Below are 17,253 nucleotides of genomic sequence, written 5' to 3'. Positions count from 1 at the left end.
AAGTGGCCTGTTATTACGTACACTTGAAAATGGCGGTGTACCTAATGGAGTGTTCAAGTGATGCCACAGATTAAACAGCCAATCAGAAAGTTGGGGTGAGGGCAGGGGTGGCACTTATTTTTGTGCGATCCCCCAAAAAAAGTCAAAGGTGAAGAATGTGAACTGCTTTTATTTCTGCGTTTTGGTACGTTAACACTTTGGCTGACTTTTCTTTAGAAATAAAAACATCATGAAACAATAACAACAAACATGACATCCAAAGCGATTCGCCGTTGAATCAACCCGACAAACATTTTGTTCTAGTTCTGTTCACACGAACGTCAGTGCTTCAGTCAACGTTTTGAATGGCAGCATCGGTGCATACAAACTAGTGAGCAAAAACATAAATTCTGAGAACAGGAAAATCAAAACAATCACATCTAATTTGATTGCTGGCAAACTAAACATTCATCTCAACAAAAAGTTGAGTCGTTGTCAGCAAGATGTTTGGATTTTCAAATAAATGTTGGACGTAAAGCAAAAACTTCCCCAAAGTGGACATTTGTGAAACTACTTGAACATTTCCAAAACAAAAAAATAGTTGAAACGTTGCTGCTCCAAAATCTTTAGCAGCTAACAATGAAAACAAAATAAAAAGCTCAAGGCACAACCGGTGTTCAGATTTGGGTGCTGTCTAATTGCTGCAGTCGACGTCAACAAAGTGGGAGTGATCCTAAAGTGCATCAAACAAGAAACCCTGTGTGTCACTCGCTCAAGTTGAAGCTGAGGGCCGGGTTCTCCACGATGGGGGAGGAAGGGCCGGCGCTGGACACGGCGCTGGAGGGGACGCTCGCCTCTTTGTCTTCAAAAGCACAGAAAAATCGATCATGAACGCGTGATCATAACCCCGGCGAGTCTGCAAAAGGCGGCACTCACGCCAAAGAGGCCGGCCGGGCGGTCGCAGCGACGGCTCGGAGCCCGGCGCTTGGGGGCTGTCCAGCGACGTCCGGCTCTGCGAGTCGAAAAGTCCCGACAGCGCTGTGGCACATCGGTTACTTTGTAGCGTGGCGGCCATGTTGACCGGTCGGCCAATCAATGACTGGTGCGTGTGTGTGTGTACCCTTCATGGTCTTGGCGTGGGCCTCGCTGCCGCTCTCGCACACGGCGTTGAGGAACTCATCCACTTGCTTCAGCGAGAGCAAGTTGTGCAGCGTCTCCAGCGGGTAGATAGAGGGCACCATCGAGCAGCCTTCGAAACCTAAAGGGGGCGCAAGTCGAGGACTAACGTGAGCTCGGACTTCTCAGAGTATGTCGAGTGTGAAGAAGTACGAAAGCATCTTATAAAAAGCATAAAAAGGAGAATGACAGTAAAAGTAAACTTATTCCATTTTAGAACAAATTCATCTTTGTCAGGTGTCCGCATCGATGCTGGAGGAGGCCGCAATTTTTCAGCAGTGCTACCCGAGGGCCACATGGGCAACCAGATGCATGACCAAAAAAAAAAAGAAAATCAAATATGGACAAAGTACATGCATACATGCAAAGGACATTCTTTTCCTATTTTTAAACGTTACATTTTCAAGGCATGTATAGAAGATCACCTATTTGACAACAAGGCAGAAATGGGGAAAACAGAGATAGCATAAAAAGGTCGAGTGAATCAAACGGAACGTGAAAAGTCATCCCATTTGTGCATCGATCAAACTTTCTGCTCCAAACTTCAACTGTGAAAAGAGAACAAGTTGACAAAAGTTGTAGCAGTCGGTCAAAAAGACTACAAACATGGTGGCCGTCACCAACAGCTCGCTCCCTGCAATGATTTTGGCTTCCATAAATACATGACGTAAAACAAAGGCCATCTTTACACACAAAAAAGAGCGATCAGCCAGCTGACACTCACCGCATCATCTTCTCTTGTTCTGCTTGTGTGACAAAAGAAAAGCCAAAACAAGAATCCACAAGTCCCAACTGTGCTACATTGAAGGAAAGCGGCCTGATTTTGTGAAAGAGTTTCGCAATTTTGTGGCTCGTGTGAAGCAGAAATGGCAAATCACCAAATTGGTAAAGTTAAAAAAAAAAGTAATTTTCCTGGTTTATTTTAACAATGTGATGTTAGCGAGGAAAAGTGCACCAATCTTTGTCCCACATCCACACAACATAAAAAAAAAAAAAAATCATGCAAGACCCCTTCCCTCAAAAATGGTGGAAAAAGAGCACAAGAAATAAAAGCAGACATACCGTTAGTCGGATGCCTGGCAAACGACACAGAAAATCTCTTTACTGGCGGCATAGACAACAGCTCTGAGGAGATAAGAAAGGTAACGGCGAGTTACTGCAGGCTCCGCCCCTTTTGGACACACCAGGAGAGACACAGAGGGAGGAAGAAGATGCTGAGCCGCCGCATGGAGGACGTCGGACATGCCGGAAAAAGGACGGCAAGAAAGCGTTGCTTCAACCAAAAACCATAAGCATCCTGAAAGTCATCCTCAAAGTTAAAAATTGTGAAAGAGCGTACATCGAAAGATGAAAGAGTTTTTGTCCTTTTGGCCACATTTACTCCAAAAGAAGGAGGAGCCTAAAGGTGGATTCTGAGAGACAGGGTTGAAATGGTCTCAATCATTCATTATAGTTTTTAATTTCGATGACTGATGAGCGTGCGCATATGATTATTTGAACATGCTTGTTACTTGCAACAACAAACATGCAAATAACATAAATGAGTGGAAATGGAATCTTTGCATCAAACTAGTTGCAAGCTTCTGGTGCAAAAAAAAAAAAAAAAAAAATGACATCACCCCAACGCTCACCTGCCAGGGGAGCTGGACAGTGACAAGATGCGCCAGAATGGTGTGGCAACACTGTCCCCTAGTGGACAGGAGTGAACATGACACCTTCTGGGATGCAGCGCATGCATTTTTGCCGCAGAAGGAAATCAAAGCTGCCAACGCCGACAACGTTTGACACAAAGCACGCGACTGGCCTGCAAAAAGTGAAAATCTGAAGAGCGCGGAGGAGAGGGATGTGATTTCACGGGCCCATCGTCCTTACGTAACAATGATTCAGTTTGTTGTCCCCAGACTGAAGAAAAAAAAAGCACAATTGAGGCATCCGCACAGATGCAGGTGAGGATTATTTTGCATTCGTCGCACAACCAAAGTCGAGAACCCAAGCAGGCGCGTGCAAATCGGATCTGGCGTCGGGTCAGCACCATCATCACCATGACGACCGCCATGCTAATTACCCAACAGATTGTTATGGGTCACATTTGCATTTGGGCAAAGGGCTTTGATTGCAGGGCTGCACGAACAAAGATGATGAACAGTTTGGTGGAGTGGAATTGGTCAAAAAAAAAAAAAAAAAAAGGAGCGAAAATCTGGAGAGCATAGGTCAGCGGCGCCAACCTACCAAACATGCCAATCTGGCTGGGCAGGCTGCCGGGGGACAGGGGGGGTTTTCGGTGGTGATGGTGGTGCGTGCGTACGTAGTCCCGCAGGTTGGGGGCGCTACTGGACACCCCCAGCATGGAGGCGCTGAAGAGGCCTGAGCTGTGAGAGCCTGTGTGACATAAGCCAGGTGGGAAGGGGGCGGGAGGGGGGGGGATTGAGCGTGTTGGGGAGGGGGGGTGAAGGGTGAGCATTAGTTCATCCCACACACACAAACACCCGTGCTGCTGTTATTCACAACAAGCGTTAGCTGTGAATAACCACATTAAGACAAGCCAGCGAGTGTCAACAAATAAGTTGATGTTTGGTCCTGCAACCTGCAGGGGGCAGGTGTGAGCGCAACCCGCTGAGTGCATGCGGGCAAGGTGCAGAAGAAAAGCAAGAGAAGCATCTAAAGGTCTGGATTGTAGAAAAGTTGATTTGTCCTTGGTTGGGCCGGGTGACCCCAAAATGGAGTCTGCTCCTCACTCCCTGCTAAAGTATATAAATAGCTAAGGAGGGTCATTCATGACACCTGCTGCTCAGTTGACCTCCACGTGGCTGCTGACAAACAAACAAGGTCAACTCGCGTGACAATAGACAACTAAGCATCCACACAAGCTCTAATTTATGTGACCCCCCAAAAAAAAATCCATATAACATAACACTAACCTAAAAGTAGACTATCGCATGACTGAGACAAAATAGAAAATTCAATTTGGAACACCAAAGTGGGATGCACGCGATAGTTATGAACAAGAGAAAAGGTGTCAAAGCGGGACAGCGCAGGAGGAAGTTGTTGCCGACTGCAGAGAAAAACACACACACGGACACACACAAGAGAGAAAAGAGGTGCCCACCAAGGCCGCTGGCTGCTTTGACTTCGGGCGACTGGCGCGAGCTCGAAGGGTGGAGTCGATGCGACGTGCAGCCTTTGGACGACTGGCTGAGCGAAGTCTCGGAGAGGACCTGAGCGGCGTTAGCACACACACACACACACACACACACGTGACTCCAAACCTACTGCAAGTGCCATGCGGGTAACGGGGGGGGGGGGGATAACGTTACCTCCATGGAGCCCGTCTTGCGGTTGCGAATGATGGGTGAGCGTTTCTGGATGTTGATTGGCTCGTAAACTTGGAGCGCCTGGTCCGTTTGGTCCTGAGAGAGATCCTCCAGGCTGCCCTGGTTTGGCTTTTTGTCTTTATTCTGATTTGGTCAGAGAACAACCGTTGTCAATTTGTTGTTCTTATTTTTGAAGACAATCCTCCCGCGCGAGGCGAGCACCTCGGAGGAGGCCGGCCGGAAGCCGAAGCCGAGCGGAACGTTTTCCTCGTCATCGCAACCTTTGACCCCCGGACTGAAGTGCAGCTCCACGTGGAAACGCTCCTCCGACGAGGGGTCCTGAAGACGGCAACGAGTCAAAGCGGCCGTTTGGTGTCGTCACGGTAACGAGCGAAGCACCTTGTTGTTGTCCTCGTACAGCATGATGACAATCTGCGTCATGTAGTTGAGCTCAGTCACAGCGCTCAGGTAGTCCATGGCCTGCTTCCATTGCTGGTCTTTTTCATCCTTCAAAGTCACACAACATCAAATTGCGTCCCAAACCAGCACGATTGCGCGGAAGGGAAACCGTACGCACGTCAAAGAGTCCTCCGTAGCGGAAGACGCTGAGCAGAGAGTGGACGTGGCTCTCGCTGGTGAAGTAGAGGCGCGTGCGGACGTGGCGGCCCGGCGACATCACCCCGCGCGAGTACCTGAGCGACACGGTCATGTGACCGGGGGGGCGACGTTGAGCCAGCGTGGCGGGCAGGCGGCAGTCTCACAGAGGGTGCAGCTTGTTGACAGCCTCGTCCTCGTGCGTCCTCTGCAGGTCCAGCTGGATCTTCTTCATCAGAGGGACGCAGTAGGCCTGAGCGATGTCCAGCTTCTCGGCTTTGGTGATGCCGTATTCCTGCTCGTTTGGTGGAAGAATGGACTCTCGTCAAAATGGGCATGAATAAGAAAGTAGGGAAAAAGAAAAAAACTGGATTGTGAACACAAAGCGTCTTTTGACCTGTGGTATGACGATGTCGGCCAGCGCTCGGGAGAGGCGGAAGAGCTCCAGTGTGTCGTCCAGGTCCAGCGAGGAGTTGTGCTGCGTGTCGTACTTGATGCAGTCGTAGATGTCCGGGACCTTACTGATGTCGTAGCGGCCGCTCTTCATGCGGAAATCTCGCTCCAGTTTGGACCAGCGCTGCAGCTTCAGTTCCAGGGTCTCGCTGTGGTACAGTTGCAGATCTGTTTTTTTTTTTGTGGGGGGCGTCTGGTCAGTTGCTTGTGGAGGATGCATTTCATTAAAAGTTCACCTGAAGTTTGTTGTAAAACTAAATAAAGTAAATGAAATGCATTTAACCAAACCTTGGCAGCAGTCTGTTAGCTCGATGCTAACACATAATGGCAATCATGCTAGACAGGCTAAGACTAGCTAGCTTTGATGTCGCAGCAGCTATACTGCACACCTTGAAACACCTTCCATGTATTATACTGCCCCCTGGTGGCATTGGCCCCCACACCATCTTTTATTTGTTGAAGGCAGGCAGGTACCTGAAGACTTGGGATCTTCCAGCCGCTTTCGAATTTGCGAGGTGAGACTCTGGATGAGTGTGTACACTTTGTCGCAGGTTTTGACCGGGTTCTGTATGATTTTCATGGAGTTCACCAGCGACGGGCTCCCTGTTGGCGCCAGCTGCGATCCGGTGTAAAAAGGGAGAAATTACCTTCACGTACCAAAACGACAATCTGAGTCCTCGGTCACCTTCTGATAATCTTCTTGTGAGAAATCCTGGTCCTTCTGCATGATCTCGTGGAGCCGGGCTTTGACTTTTTGCTGGCAGTCGGTCAACGAGTCGCTGTCGCTGTCCAGCAGCCCGTTCATATTGGCGCTCTTGACCATCTGCACCAGGATGGGCGTCAGCTCACCTTCCAGAGCGAGGAGCCCCTGCGCACGAATGGAATCGTCAACGTGTTGTTCCGACGCGAGCGAGACGATGATGATGACCTTGGCAAAGGCGGCGGCCGTCATCTGCACGCGGCCTTCGTCGGAGGCGTAGATCTTAAGGTCGTGGCGGTAAGTGCTGTGCAGGCGGAGGAGGCCACACCCGGGGTAGCCGGCGTAGTCGCCTGCGGGGTTGCCAAGTACAGTGTCAAGACTAATGAATAAATACATACATTTAAAAAATTAATCAATCAAAAAAATTAATACAATAACCCGAAAAAACGAACAAAACAGTAAAGCTGTTCTGATTGCAGGACAAAAGGATGGACGGCGTCACTTTCAGTTCAAACGTCACGTGATCAGTGCGTAGCTGGAATTTCACATTTGTCATTGACCTTTTGGCCTAAGTGATGTCTTTGAAAGCGTCAAGAGAATGAAATGAAAGTGACTCAATGTGTAACCCGAAATTAAAGAGGCCACCCACCGTGTCGATTATGTACATAAATGACAGGGATGTTTGTGTAAATGGGTGTCAAGGTCATGCTAAGCTCAAGTGCTGTGGAGAAGTCAGGACTTTTGCTGGATGGAGTTAAAGCAGATTCATTAATTAGTTTGTTTTTTTAATTAATTTTTTAATTTGTTAATTTAATTAGTCATTAATTGAATGATTCTATCAGGAAACAAAAGTCGGATGAAAATTGTCATTTTTAATTTTTTAATTTGTTCATTTAATTAGTTACTAATCGAATGATTCTATCAGGAAACAAAAGTCTGATGAAAATTGTAATTTTTTTTTTAATTTGTTAATTTAATTAGTTATTAATCGAATGATTCTATTAGGAAACCAAAGTCTGATGAAAATCTCCACCACCGATAGAAGGCCGCGAGGAAAGACGCACCTGTAAACACGCTAACGGTTAGCAAATTTACAGTCGGCGGCCAAACTTCAAAAAAGATTTTTGCTGCTTTACGCGCTCGGCCGCGGCGACAATCCACAGCAATCCGCGAGCCGTTAGTGAGGCGTATTCAAAATCAGGACAGCAAGTCAATTAGTGGAAAGATGAAGAGCGTGGCGAGGAGGAGCGGCGTTAACCTCAGCTCGCTCTTACCAAAATCAATAGGGGACTCGCAGCCGAGGGCCCGGTGGCGACCGGCTAGTCGTTTACACCGAGCAAAGACCAGCCAGGAGAGAAGAACAGAGTTAATAGCTGGCGACACTGTGTGATGGCGGAAAGGGGGAATAATCTTTTTTTTTTTTTTTTTAAATTGTGTGTTGCTGGTGGAGCTTTACAGCAGAGAGTCTGTGGTGAAAAATGCGCTTGTGAGAAAAAGCTTTTTCCACTTCTGGAAGTGAAAGGTGAGAACTGAATGTTAGCTTGTCATATCAGATGGGGATGAGAAGAAACTGTCAGCAAGATTTGAAAGCAAACAGATGCAACGGTAGGAAAAAAAAACGCCAGCTCAACCCGATTCCCCTCCCCGATCCGCGCGGAAGGTTTGGCCCGTACCTTGGCCTCCGGGGTACATGCAGCGAAAGGCTCGACCCAGCTCCTCGGCTTGGACCCGTCCGGCAGGCGTCAGCTCGCCGCCCCACTTGAGGACCAGCAGCAGAGACGGGACCTCCCTCTTGGAGTCTGAACAACAAACGGCATTCAGGATTTGGGGGCCAAATATTTGCCGTCATACAGTGCGTGATGTGTTTGCCGTTTGCCAAGAGCTGGAAAATAACGGCAAAACCTCATGAAAGACTTTGTGTGTTAAACGTCGATCGGGATTTGCTCTGAGAAGCAACACGCTTCTCTTGATGTCATATTTGCATTACGTTTCGCTTGTGAACAAAAATAAACACAGCCTGCCTTTGCGTGCTACAAATTCTTTCATCTGACATGAAAAGCCTTCCATCCCTCATCCGAGGCTGTCGAAAAATGTACATACACATTGTTGTGAGAATACAATTGTCAACATTACCTTCCTCTTCGCTGGAGGCTTTAGGTTGTCCGTGACGCAAGTACGTCAACTGGACTTTCCTGTTGATACCTGAGAAGTGACCGTACCTGGTGGGGAATAAACACACACAAGCGGGGGGAGAGAGAGTGGCAAAACAGTGTCATATGCATTTATGGCACACGCACACACACACACGTAAATGAAATTAGTTGAAGCATTCCCGTGACCCTCGATGGTGCTGTGTCGTGTTAACGATCAAAAGAGGCTGCAGACTAATGAGTGTGTGCTTCTTTATGATCTGATCCAACAGGCGAGCGGCTGCCTGGATAATGGCGGACGGACGGACTGCGGTGGGCTTCAAACAAAAGCCTCTGGCAGGTGGCGGCGACTAATGACACCTTTGCGCGTGTCTGACTGAAGCGCAAATTCAAATGGCTGCTATTCAAAACACGAAGCGCCATAAAAGTTTGGGACCTTTGCTCGTCGCTAATCGCAGATAGCTGGCTCCAACCAGATGAACGATGGAGATTAGCTGATTTAGAGTCCACGTGACGCGGACGGCATGCACACGCAAAAAGGCGACACCCCACACATGGTCGACGTGCACGCTTCCACGTTTGACATGTGCACGTTCCCGCGGGTGCCTGCATGTGTGTCCTGTTAAAGGCCAAATATAATTAATGGGAGGTGAGCAAACCATTAGGAACGAGAGGACACATGCGGGTTCCTAATATTTTGCACGTCAGGTGGGCTGAAGGAGGGAAGTAGTAAATCTGCAAACTTTGGAAAAGGAAAAAAAAAAAAAAGAAAAGGGAGAGGATGCGTACTGAGTGTCAATCAAGCTGGATTCCCTTTTGGAAAGGAGACATAAGGGGAGGGATGGGCAGAGCAGAAAAGGGAAGACAAGATGAGAACATTAAACACTGCAGGACGAAAGGTGGCCAATGATGAACGGACAATTTGGAGATGAGTGGATGATGGCATGAGCCGGGACGGCGGCAGAGATTTGCATCCGTGTGTTCTCACATCTCCAGGACGGTCTTGAGTTGCTCCAGTTTGGACTTCTTCTCCTCAATCTCACAGTCGTTATGTTGGCCAAGTTCCAGCAGCAGCAGACGAGCGATATCCAGCACTTCCTAGAAAAGGCCCGCTCTTATTTCAAGCAAGTCAGTTGTCGTAATATTATTTGTCTTGTGCAGAGAGTAAAGAGGATGAATAAAGTGAAATGGTCTGTCGACGTGTGTTGCTGCATTGTTTGTGTTCAAATCAAACAGCATGAAGAAAGGATTCTGTTGCCACCATTTACCACCCATAAGAGAATTTTGTATTATTATTTTTTTTTTATCAGGCAAGTGAATGTAGCTGTATAATAATAAAAAAAAAGAAAAAAAAAGGGGGCAAGTGACAGTTTGTAGCTGTGTGTAAGAAAAAAGGAAAAAAAGTGTGCCAGCTTACCTGAAGCTGTTTTGGTTTTTTCAACTTGAGCTTCCCTGACTTGTAACCTCCACACTTATCAAACAACTCAAAGAATCTGTGAGGGGGGGGGGGCATACAGAAGAATGCAAATATGAATACAAATTAAAAAAGAGAAACAAAAGTTAGCTTGCAGCCAGAACTCACAGAGGATGTCGAACCTCCATTTTCATCTTTTGCTTTGGTGTGCGATCGCCATGGCGAATGATGGCGATCACACAGCGCAGCTCCATCCTGTCACAAGAGGAAATGAGCTGAAATGAGCACATTACAGGAAAAGACGCATAAACACACAGCAGCCCAGCGCCATAATTGCGTGATGGTTCAAACTCTAAAAGTACCAGTCTCTCATTTTCATAATTATTTTTGTTGCTCCACTATAGGAGACAAAAAAAAAATCATTCTAGTAGTTAAAAAATATTTTCACCAAAATTTGAATATCACTTTTGGGGAGACATGTATAAGTTCTCTGTATAATAAAATAATTTATATTATACTATAAAATATAAATAAATAAAAATAATATAAAATCATTTCATCTAATAATTTGATAATATTTCAGGTAAAACGCTCATTGTAGTGAGGCAAATCTATATTGAGCCTGACATGGTTCCTGAGGTTGTGGGCACAATGGGGATGTCTTCGGCTTCCATCGGGATGGACCAGGGAATGTGGAACTGGGGGGCTAACTCTCTCATCACCATGTTTCTGTGAAGGCAAAAAGGGGAAAAAGGGGGGGGGGCACTTAATTAAGCCTAAAGCACGTTTGTACGCAACTTGCTTCGTTTGTTTTGAAATCATCGAAGGAATTTCCTCAACACGTGGCGGCGGCTTCCGTTTACACCGTGTTGTCGTTGTCACGTTCACGAGAGCGCTCGAGGGGACAGCGTAATAAATCACAAGGCAGCTAAGCCGCAAAGCTGTCAGCGGCATCCGCTAATGAATTACGACACACTTGCTGCGAGGCTCGCAAAAAAAAATAAAAAATTTGGTCCTGCAAGTCAAGACAAGACTTTTTAACTTATTTAGGAACGTAATTATGATACTGAACAAATTACCAATATCATCAGTGGCATGCGTTGACACATTAACAGGAAAAAAATACATTCTTCTAAAAAATATGTGCATGCAATATTTCATAGCAACAACTTAAAAAATGTTGAATTAATTTTTTTTATATAATATTTCTTGTATTGATGAGTGGAAAAATACTTTATCACTCCAATATATGCAGTGCTGAGTAAGATTCTATGACATGACTTAACTCCAAACGATATGAATCACTGACTGCTGTTTTGGTTAGCAACAGAGTTCAAATGAGTTTCGCCGTTAACGCGATCAAAAGTGCGGATGAAGCGAGGTCACGACTTACCCGAGCACCTTGGCACAGTCGTCGTAATACTTCATGGAGTTTTTGACGAAGCTGAAGCCGTTGACGTCGCAGACAAACGAGTGGCCGTTGGCTCGGAGCAAGTCGAAGCCGCACACCGTTTGCTGGTGTCACAAGCGCGCAAACCGGGATTTACTCACAAGCAAGTCGAGAATGCAGACGACGACGCGGCCGCTCACCTTGAAGGCCAGGCAGACTTTTCGGGCGACCAGCTTCTCCATGGCGGTCAGCATGACGGGGTATCGGATCTCCTTGCCCTCGCTGTCTCGCTCCACCTTGCCGTCCAGCGCCGGAGACTTGCGGGCCTCCGCGTGGGCGTAGTCCGGCCCCACGGTGTACACCTGACAGAATTGCAGAGAGGTGATGCAAAAAATAAAAAAATAAATCACAAAGGGCCACCACGGTACCTTGACGTCCGTGCCGTCCGTGGGCATGAACTCCTCGTAGATGTACGAGCCCGTCTTGCGAACGCTGGTCTCCGGGGAATAGACGCTGCTACGACTCCCGATCTTCGAGCGGCCGATGTGGAGAAAGAAAACAAAATAACGACTTCCTGTCATCCATCGTGAAACTTTTTCGGCTTACCTTTCGAAAAAGTCTCTGGCTGCCGCCGCCCGCTGACGTCGGGTAGTAGATGTAGACGTTGTGGTCCTCGGCGCACACGGGCTTCTCCACAAAGGGTTTGGGGAAGACCTCCCCGTTGACCTCCACGTGGTCCTCGGCCTCCACCAGGTTGCACTCTGAAAAGCGCTTAGCTTTCAACAAATCGGGACAATGATGTTGATTTTTTTTTTTCCCTCCTAAGCGTTTGTTTACCTTCAGGATTGTCCGGATTTCGGTCGAGCACGCCGTAGCGAGGTAGTTCGATGCCCTCTTCTTGGAGGATGCGGTACACTTCCCTGCGGTCTTGGATGAAATACTGCATGTTGAGGTCATTGATGAGAAGAGGATTCCTGAGTTGAGCGTATTCTACAGCTTTGTCCAGTGGGAAACCTGCACCATCAATAAAATAAAATAAATAAAAATAAATACATAAATAAATAAAATGTAAATAAATAAAATAAATTCCGATTCTCATTTTGCCAAATACTCAAAGGCCACCTTTGGAGTGAAAGGAGATGAGGCAGTCGCACAGCGGCCATTTGTCCACGGGCTGGTCCAGGATGACGTCCTCGGGAAAGACGACCACCTCGATGTAGTCGAACTTGCAGAGGCGCTCCAGGATGTGCGTCATGGGCTTGGACTTGGACTTCTTCATCATGCAGCAGATGCCCACCACGATCAGTCGCCCGGACGGCTGAGGGGAAAGAACGCGACAGCTGATAAAGGACTCGACCATCGTAAAATTCAATTTAGACGACTCGACTTTTTTTTTTTTCCAAGGGTCAGGTATATTTTTTGTCCAATCCAGCTGCGACTTTGAGTGTGTGTGGCTTCTGTTTCAACTCACCGACTCTTCGTCTTCCACATCTTCCTCTCGGAACATGTCGATCTTTACGTCCGCCTCCATTGGCCGTTTGTCGACCTCGTCGTCGGAGAAGTCGGCGCCACCCCGCTTGGGACCATCCCCGCCGTCGGGCCGCCGTCCGTCACGGGATTGGGACATCACGTGTGCGACATGTCCAGGTCGCGCTCACGTTTTGATTTCCAGATATGTCACACTTTCCGAGGAACTCGCTGTGGAAATTACAAAGACATCGTCTGTGTGGAGGACAGCAAAGTTGCGTCCCCAAAATACGACACGTCGCAGCTCCTTCCGGGTTCCCTCTGGCGGCACAAAAGCAAAAAGAGTTGAGCAATTTTATGAACATTGCCACATCCATCCGTCCGTGCGTGCGAAACTTCCCTTTAACAAGAGAAGAAAAGCGCCACTGATCAACATTGTGAAAGAATTCCTGCTTTGCACAAATATTTGCTGAAAGTCACAAAGAAAAGTACAGCTACCAAACTTCTGCAGCTGTTTTGTTCCAGCTTGACTTATCTGTGTTTTCACGTGTTTATGGGCCGTGTGGATGTAAAATTAAGAGTGATAATAGAAATGGGTCACTGAAAAAATAATCAAATAAAAAAATAAAAAATAAATAAATTAAAAATAAAGAGTAAAAAAATAAAATTTAAATAAAAATAAAATAATAAAACAAATGGGTGAGTGAACTTGACAAGGCGTACAAGGAAAAAAAAAACCTGAAACCAGATTTTGCACCATGTGACTCTTGCTATTTAATCTGGCTTTGATCTGCACGGCAGTCAGTTCCTGGATGAAAATCGAGTTAACGCGCACAACATGAACGAGCATGCCGTGAGAGACCATCCGGACCCACGGGAAAAATACTAATTCACTTCATTTGTCGGAAAATTCTTCCATATTATTTGCAACGATACATTTGTTCAGCAAAGTCGAGTGACTTCGTCACCTGACGTCTTGCGTGCAGTGCATACACCAAACAGAACTTGCTGATTGTGCAAAATGCCCCCCCCCCCCCCCCCTACACACAAACACACCACTTGTTAACAGTTCAACCTTGGTGGAGGTCTGCCTGTGTTGCTCCAGTGACATATCTCAAATAATCTGCCGCTGACCATGGTGCCTATAAATAACGGTGAGAAGGGGGCCGAGCCAAGATCGGTGGGGGAAATGTATATAGAGCAGCTACATTAACCAAAAGATAAGTCATTCCAACTTAGATTTGAGGTGACGACAAGTGCTACTAAAACTACGAAGAGCCCCTTCTGGCGGGGCTGAGCAGAGATAAAAAAACAAATGGAGATAAATACCTGCATGAACTTTAATGAGGTCGCATTTGTGACCTTTACCTTAGGGACAATCCAAGTTCTATACAAATAGTTTTGAGCGTGATTCGATTTTCCTTTTGTCCTGAGCCGCAAATAGCGTCGTGCTTCTCTGTAAATCAAGACCTAATTTAGCAAGATGACAGCAAATGTTCCCTGGTGTCACCATCGAGGTTTTTTTGGGGTCTGCGTTAGTCAAAAATTCTGCCTTCGAGAACACATTCTGTTGTGAGAAACTCGCCATGGACACACATCTGAGAATTGAAATGATACGAAGGCCACCACGATAAAAGCTCCATCGCCACCATCGGCCTTTACCTTGAACACAGGAGTCAGCAATGTCTGTCCCCCAATCACTGAATGAGATGCCCGTCTGGAGTCAAGTTTGAAATCTTTCTTCCTTTCGACAGGACAATGAGTTGAGTCGTGTTGAACTTCACCAATGCAGAAAATGGCTGAAAAAAACCAGGTTTTTATTACAAGCAGGATCAATAAACGTGTCTTTAACCTTTGAGACAGTCTTTGGAAGGAAGGCCGAGTTAAATTTACGAGACTCTTGATTAGATGACAGCAATGAACTTTCAAGATGTCACCGCAGCTCATTTCTAATCAACATGAACTCAAGATAGCCTACGAAGAACGCAAATGATTCATCAGGGTCACTTTTCGTCTGAAAACGGGAACTATTTGCTTAGCTACACTCAGCATGGAAAAACTGTTAGTTTAAACGGTTTGCTGGTTGATTTTGTTAGTAACACCCAGTCAACTACTGTAACGTTTAAGGTGCACTTGATCCGGAATCAAGATGGTATCACATCCTTACTTATGGCGGTTGGATATTTCAAACGGGCGCCCAGTGCGGTTCAAGTGAGCTTTATAATCGATCGGGGGCAAATCCCACGAAAGGGAGCCCCACTTGATCACAGCAGGTTGTGCCGTGCTCCAAATGAATGAGCGTGGGAACCGAAAGCGTTCACAACATAACTTCCTGACTCCAACTTGCGTCCGTGGGTGTCTTCAGTGTGTTCTTTGTGAGGCTTTCCCACGTATACGGCGGCGACGTAAACGCAATTCGATTAAACTCAATTCTCTTCCGACGATTGGCCACCGATGGGCTGAAAGGACTTTTGGTTCAAATAAGCACCACTTACCCGCAAAAAGGTCGTAAAAAGAGACCCCGCCGCGTCCACTTCCTTGTTTCTGCCCCCCTCTGACCCCTCCCTGAGTGAAGTGGACCCGAGGGGAACCTGGCGACAAGTTCACGTCCGGTCAACGGCTCAATAGCCTCTGAGCACCCCCGCGCTGAGCACCGGCGCGCTAACTCGCTCTCCGGCTCACCACCACTCTTCCCCCGACCTTGCTGCCTGTCGCCGGGGGGAGAGCGTCGCTGTCCCCGCGACGGTGCTGCCACCTAGTGTCTCAGCGTGGTGAACTGCAACAAAAAGCTAATCACTAACCTGCGGCCCGCGGGCCTAACTCGGCCCACCATGTATTTTGAAATAAGAAAATTAATCCTTCATAGTTATAATATGGAAGTATTATATTATTATAATCGTTAGCATCAACCCTAGTTTGGATACAGATGGATGGACAGATTATAATTATTGTCATTACCATTATTATTATCATTGTCATTATTATAAATCATATAATTCTATTGTCATTAATATTATATTTATCTTATTTTTATCATTATTGTTTTCCCTCTATCCATTTTCTATACCATATCTGTCGTTCATCACAAGCCCTTACATTGATATCCATCATTTCTTTTTTTCGCTTCTCTTTGACTGACACATACCCACATGCCAGCCAGACTAGCTGGTATGGCTAATGCGAGCCTGGCGCACTGTCAAGAAAGTGCGGAGTGGCCGTCGGTCCCATCATGCAACGAGGCATGAGAAGCCGGTCTGTGCCGCTTCATAAGGAAGTAAGTGTTCTCAACAAGCTGGTAACGTAAATTATCCCTCCTTCCTTTTCATACTCTATCACCGCCTAGCTGCATCCAAATGTGTGTGGAGGGGGGTTGGGGGGGTTACTAATATTATGTAACCGATATTTAAAAAAATTGCAATACTGTATTCGGAATGAAGGCCGCAGTGTTTTCGGAATCTGCACCTTCAGATAATCAAGTCTTTGTCATGTTCCAGAGGAGAAGAAACCGAGGTCGACAGGTCCGTTCAAAAAAATCCTAATTCAAGCTTTGTCTGAAACCTTCAAGTACACTTTTAATTGCAATATCTCAATAAAAGTGCAGTCCTCCACCAAGACCAAAATTTTTACAAAAGTTGTCTTTTTTGTGTTTGTTAGACAGCAAAGGATCAAGACTGTGGACGAGCGGTTGGCATATCGAGCCCGGTTCAAAGGTCATGACAATTTTGAGAAAGCCAGGCGAAAATGCCCACAAGATCTAGGAGACCACCACGCTGCCCAAAATTCTTCATTTATTGGGGCATAAAGAGTCAATTAAACTGAGCATTTTTTTTCAGAGTCCTATCATGGCGCTGCATATATTTGGTCAATCCAGACATTTTTTGGGGGAGAGTAAGGCGAGGCCCTTCTTCATTTTAATTCCTCAGCAGACATGCTTACCATAGCTGTCAGCGTGTCTCACATCCACGCGTATACATTTGTACATTTAAATTTAGGGAGCAGAGTATCAGCCCACAGCCATAAAGCGTCCATTCACGTCCACCGAAGAGAAGGATGCGGCCCTCCCACTTGACGGACTGCGAGGGACTGTGCCAATACACACACACACGAACACACACATTTTTCTTGGTCTCAAACCCCAACTTTTCATATCCACAGCATGTAATTTAATAATGTATTAATTTATTCATTGTAAGTCGATAAAATAATTCATCTTACACATTTAAATGTTTCGTTTTTTAATAATGGGTTAATTAATTACAGCTAAATTAATAGTAAACATTCAAAAATTGCAGATTAATTATATTTTTCATTAAAATACATTTTATATACACACTTATACTTGAACGTTTTTATTAAACAAAACTTCCTATTGATTTGATATGGAGTATTTACAAAGCAAACTTTGTATTTTTATTTTTAAGCAGAATATTTGCTGTCCAAAAATGTATACGTAGGTGGGCTGCACGGGTCTGGTGCATGCGGCGGCACACTTTGTATATTCACGTCTATATCTGTGCATGTAAACATACGTCGCGTGTCTTCCTATTCCTGGACTCACAAATGTGTCATGTCAGACATGTCATATTTACACAGTGGAGATAGAAATGAGGGAAATCCTA

At 46.2% G+C, this 17,253-nt stretch overlaps 1 protein-coding gene across 6 annotated transcripts; it reads right to left on the bottom strand.

The window, feature by feature from the left end:
• Window positions 1-149: 149 nt before the first annotated feature.
• On the bottom strand, window positions 150-15,377 carry ppip5k1b (diphosphoinositol pentakisphosphate kinase 1b). Of its 6 annotated transcripts, none has more exons than XM_037254776.1 (31): window positions 15,130-15,377; window positions 14,297-14,433; window positions 12,639-12,865; window positions 12,290-12,485; window positions 12,005-12,190; window positions 11,774-11,928; window positions 11,596-11,697; window positions 11,368-11,529; window positions 11,171-11,292; window positions 10,405-10,506; window positions 9,946-10,032; window positions 9,781-9,856; window positions 9,352-9,461; window positions 8,347-8,432; window positions 7,887-8,012; window positions 7,488-7,532; window positions 6,442-6,563; window positions 6,199-6,381; window positions 5,988-6,129; window positions 5,458-5,681; window positions 5,228-5,355; window positions 5,044-5,158; window positions 4,866-4,973; window positions 4,689-4,805; window positions 4,470-4,610; window positions 4,262-4,370; window positions 3,385-3,534; window positions 2,218-2,280; window positions 1,100-1,237; window positions 916-1,017; window positions 150-841 (listed from the first exon to the last, which is right to left on the bottom strand). In XM_037254776.1, the coding sequence occupies exons 3-31, from the start codon at window positions 12,792-12,794 to the stop codon at window positions 744-746; spliced, it is 3,651 nt and encodes a 1,216-aa protein (XP_037110671.1). In that variant the 5' UTR covers window positions 12,795-12,865; window positions 14,297-14,433; window positions 15,130-15,377; the 3' UTR covers window positions 150-743. The 6 variants fall into 6 exon arrangements, with proteins under 6 accessions (XP_037110671.1, XP_037110676.1, XP_037110672.1 ...); XM_037254781.1 differs by having other exon boundaries at window positions 12,005-12,181; XM_037254777.1 differs by lacking the exon at window positions 7,488-7,532.
• Between the last annotated feature and the right edge of the window lie 1,876 nt (window positions 15,378-17,253).

Source organism: Syngnathus acus, chromosome 6 (genome assembly GCF_901709675.1).
Source record: "Syngnathus acus chromosome 6, fSynAcu1.2, whole genome shotgun sequence".
Classification (NCBI taxonomy): domain Eukaryota; kingdom Metazoa; phylum Chordata; class Actinopteri; order Syngnathiformes; family Syngnathidae; genus Syngnathus; species Syngnathus acus.
This window is presented reverse-complemented; position numbering and strand designations above follow the sequence as displayed.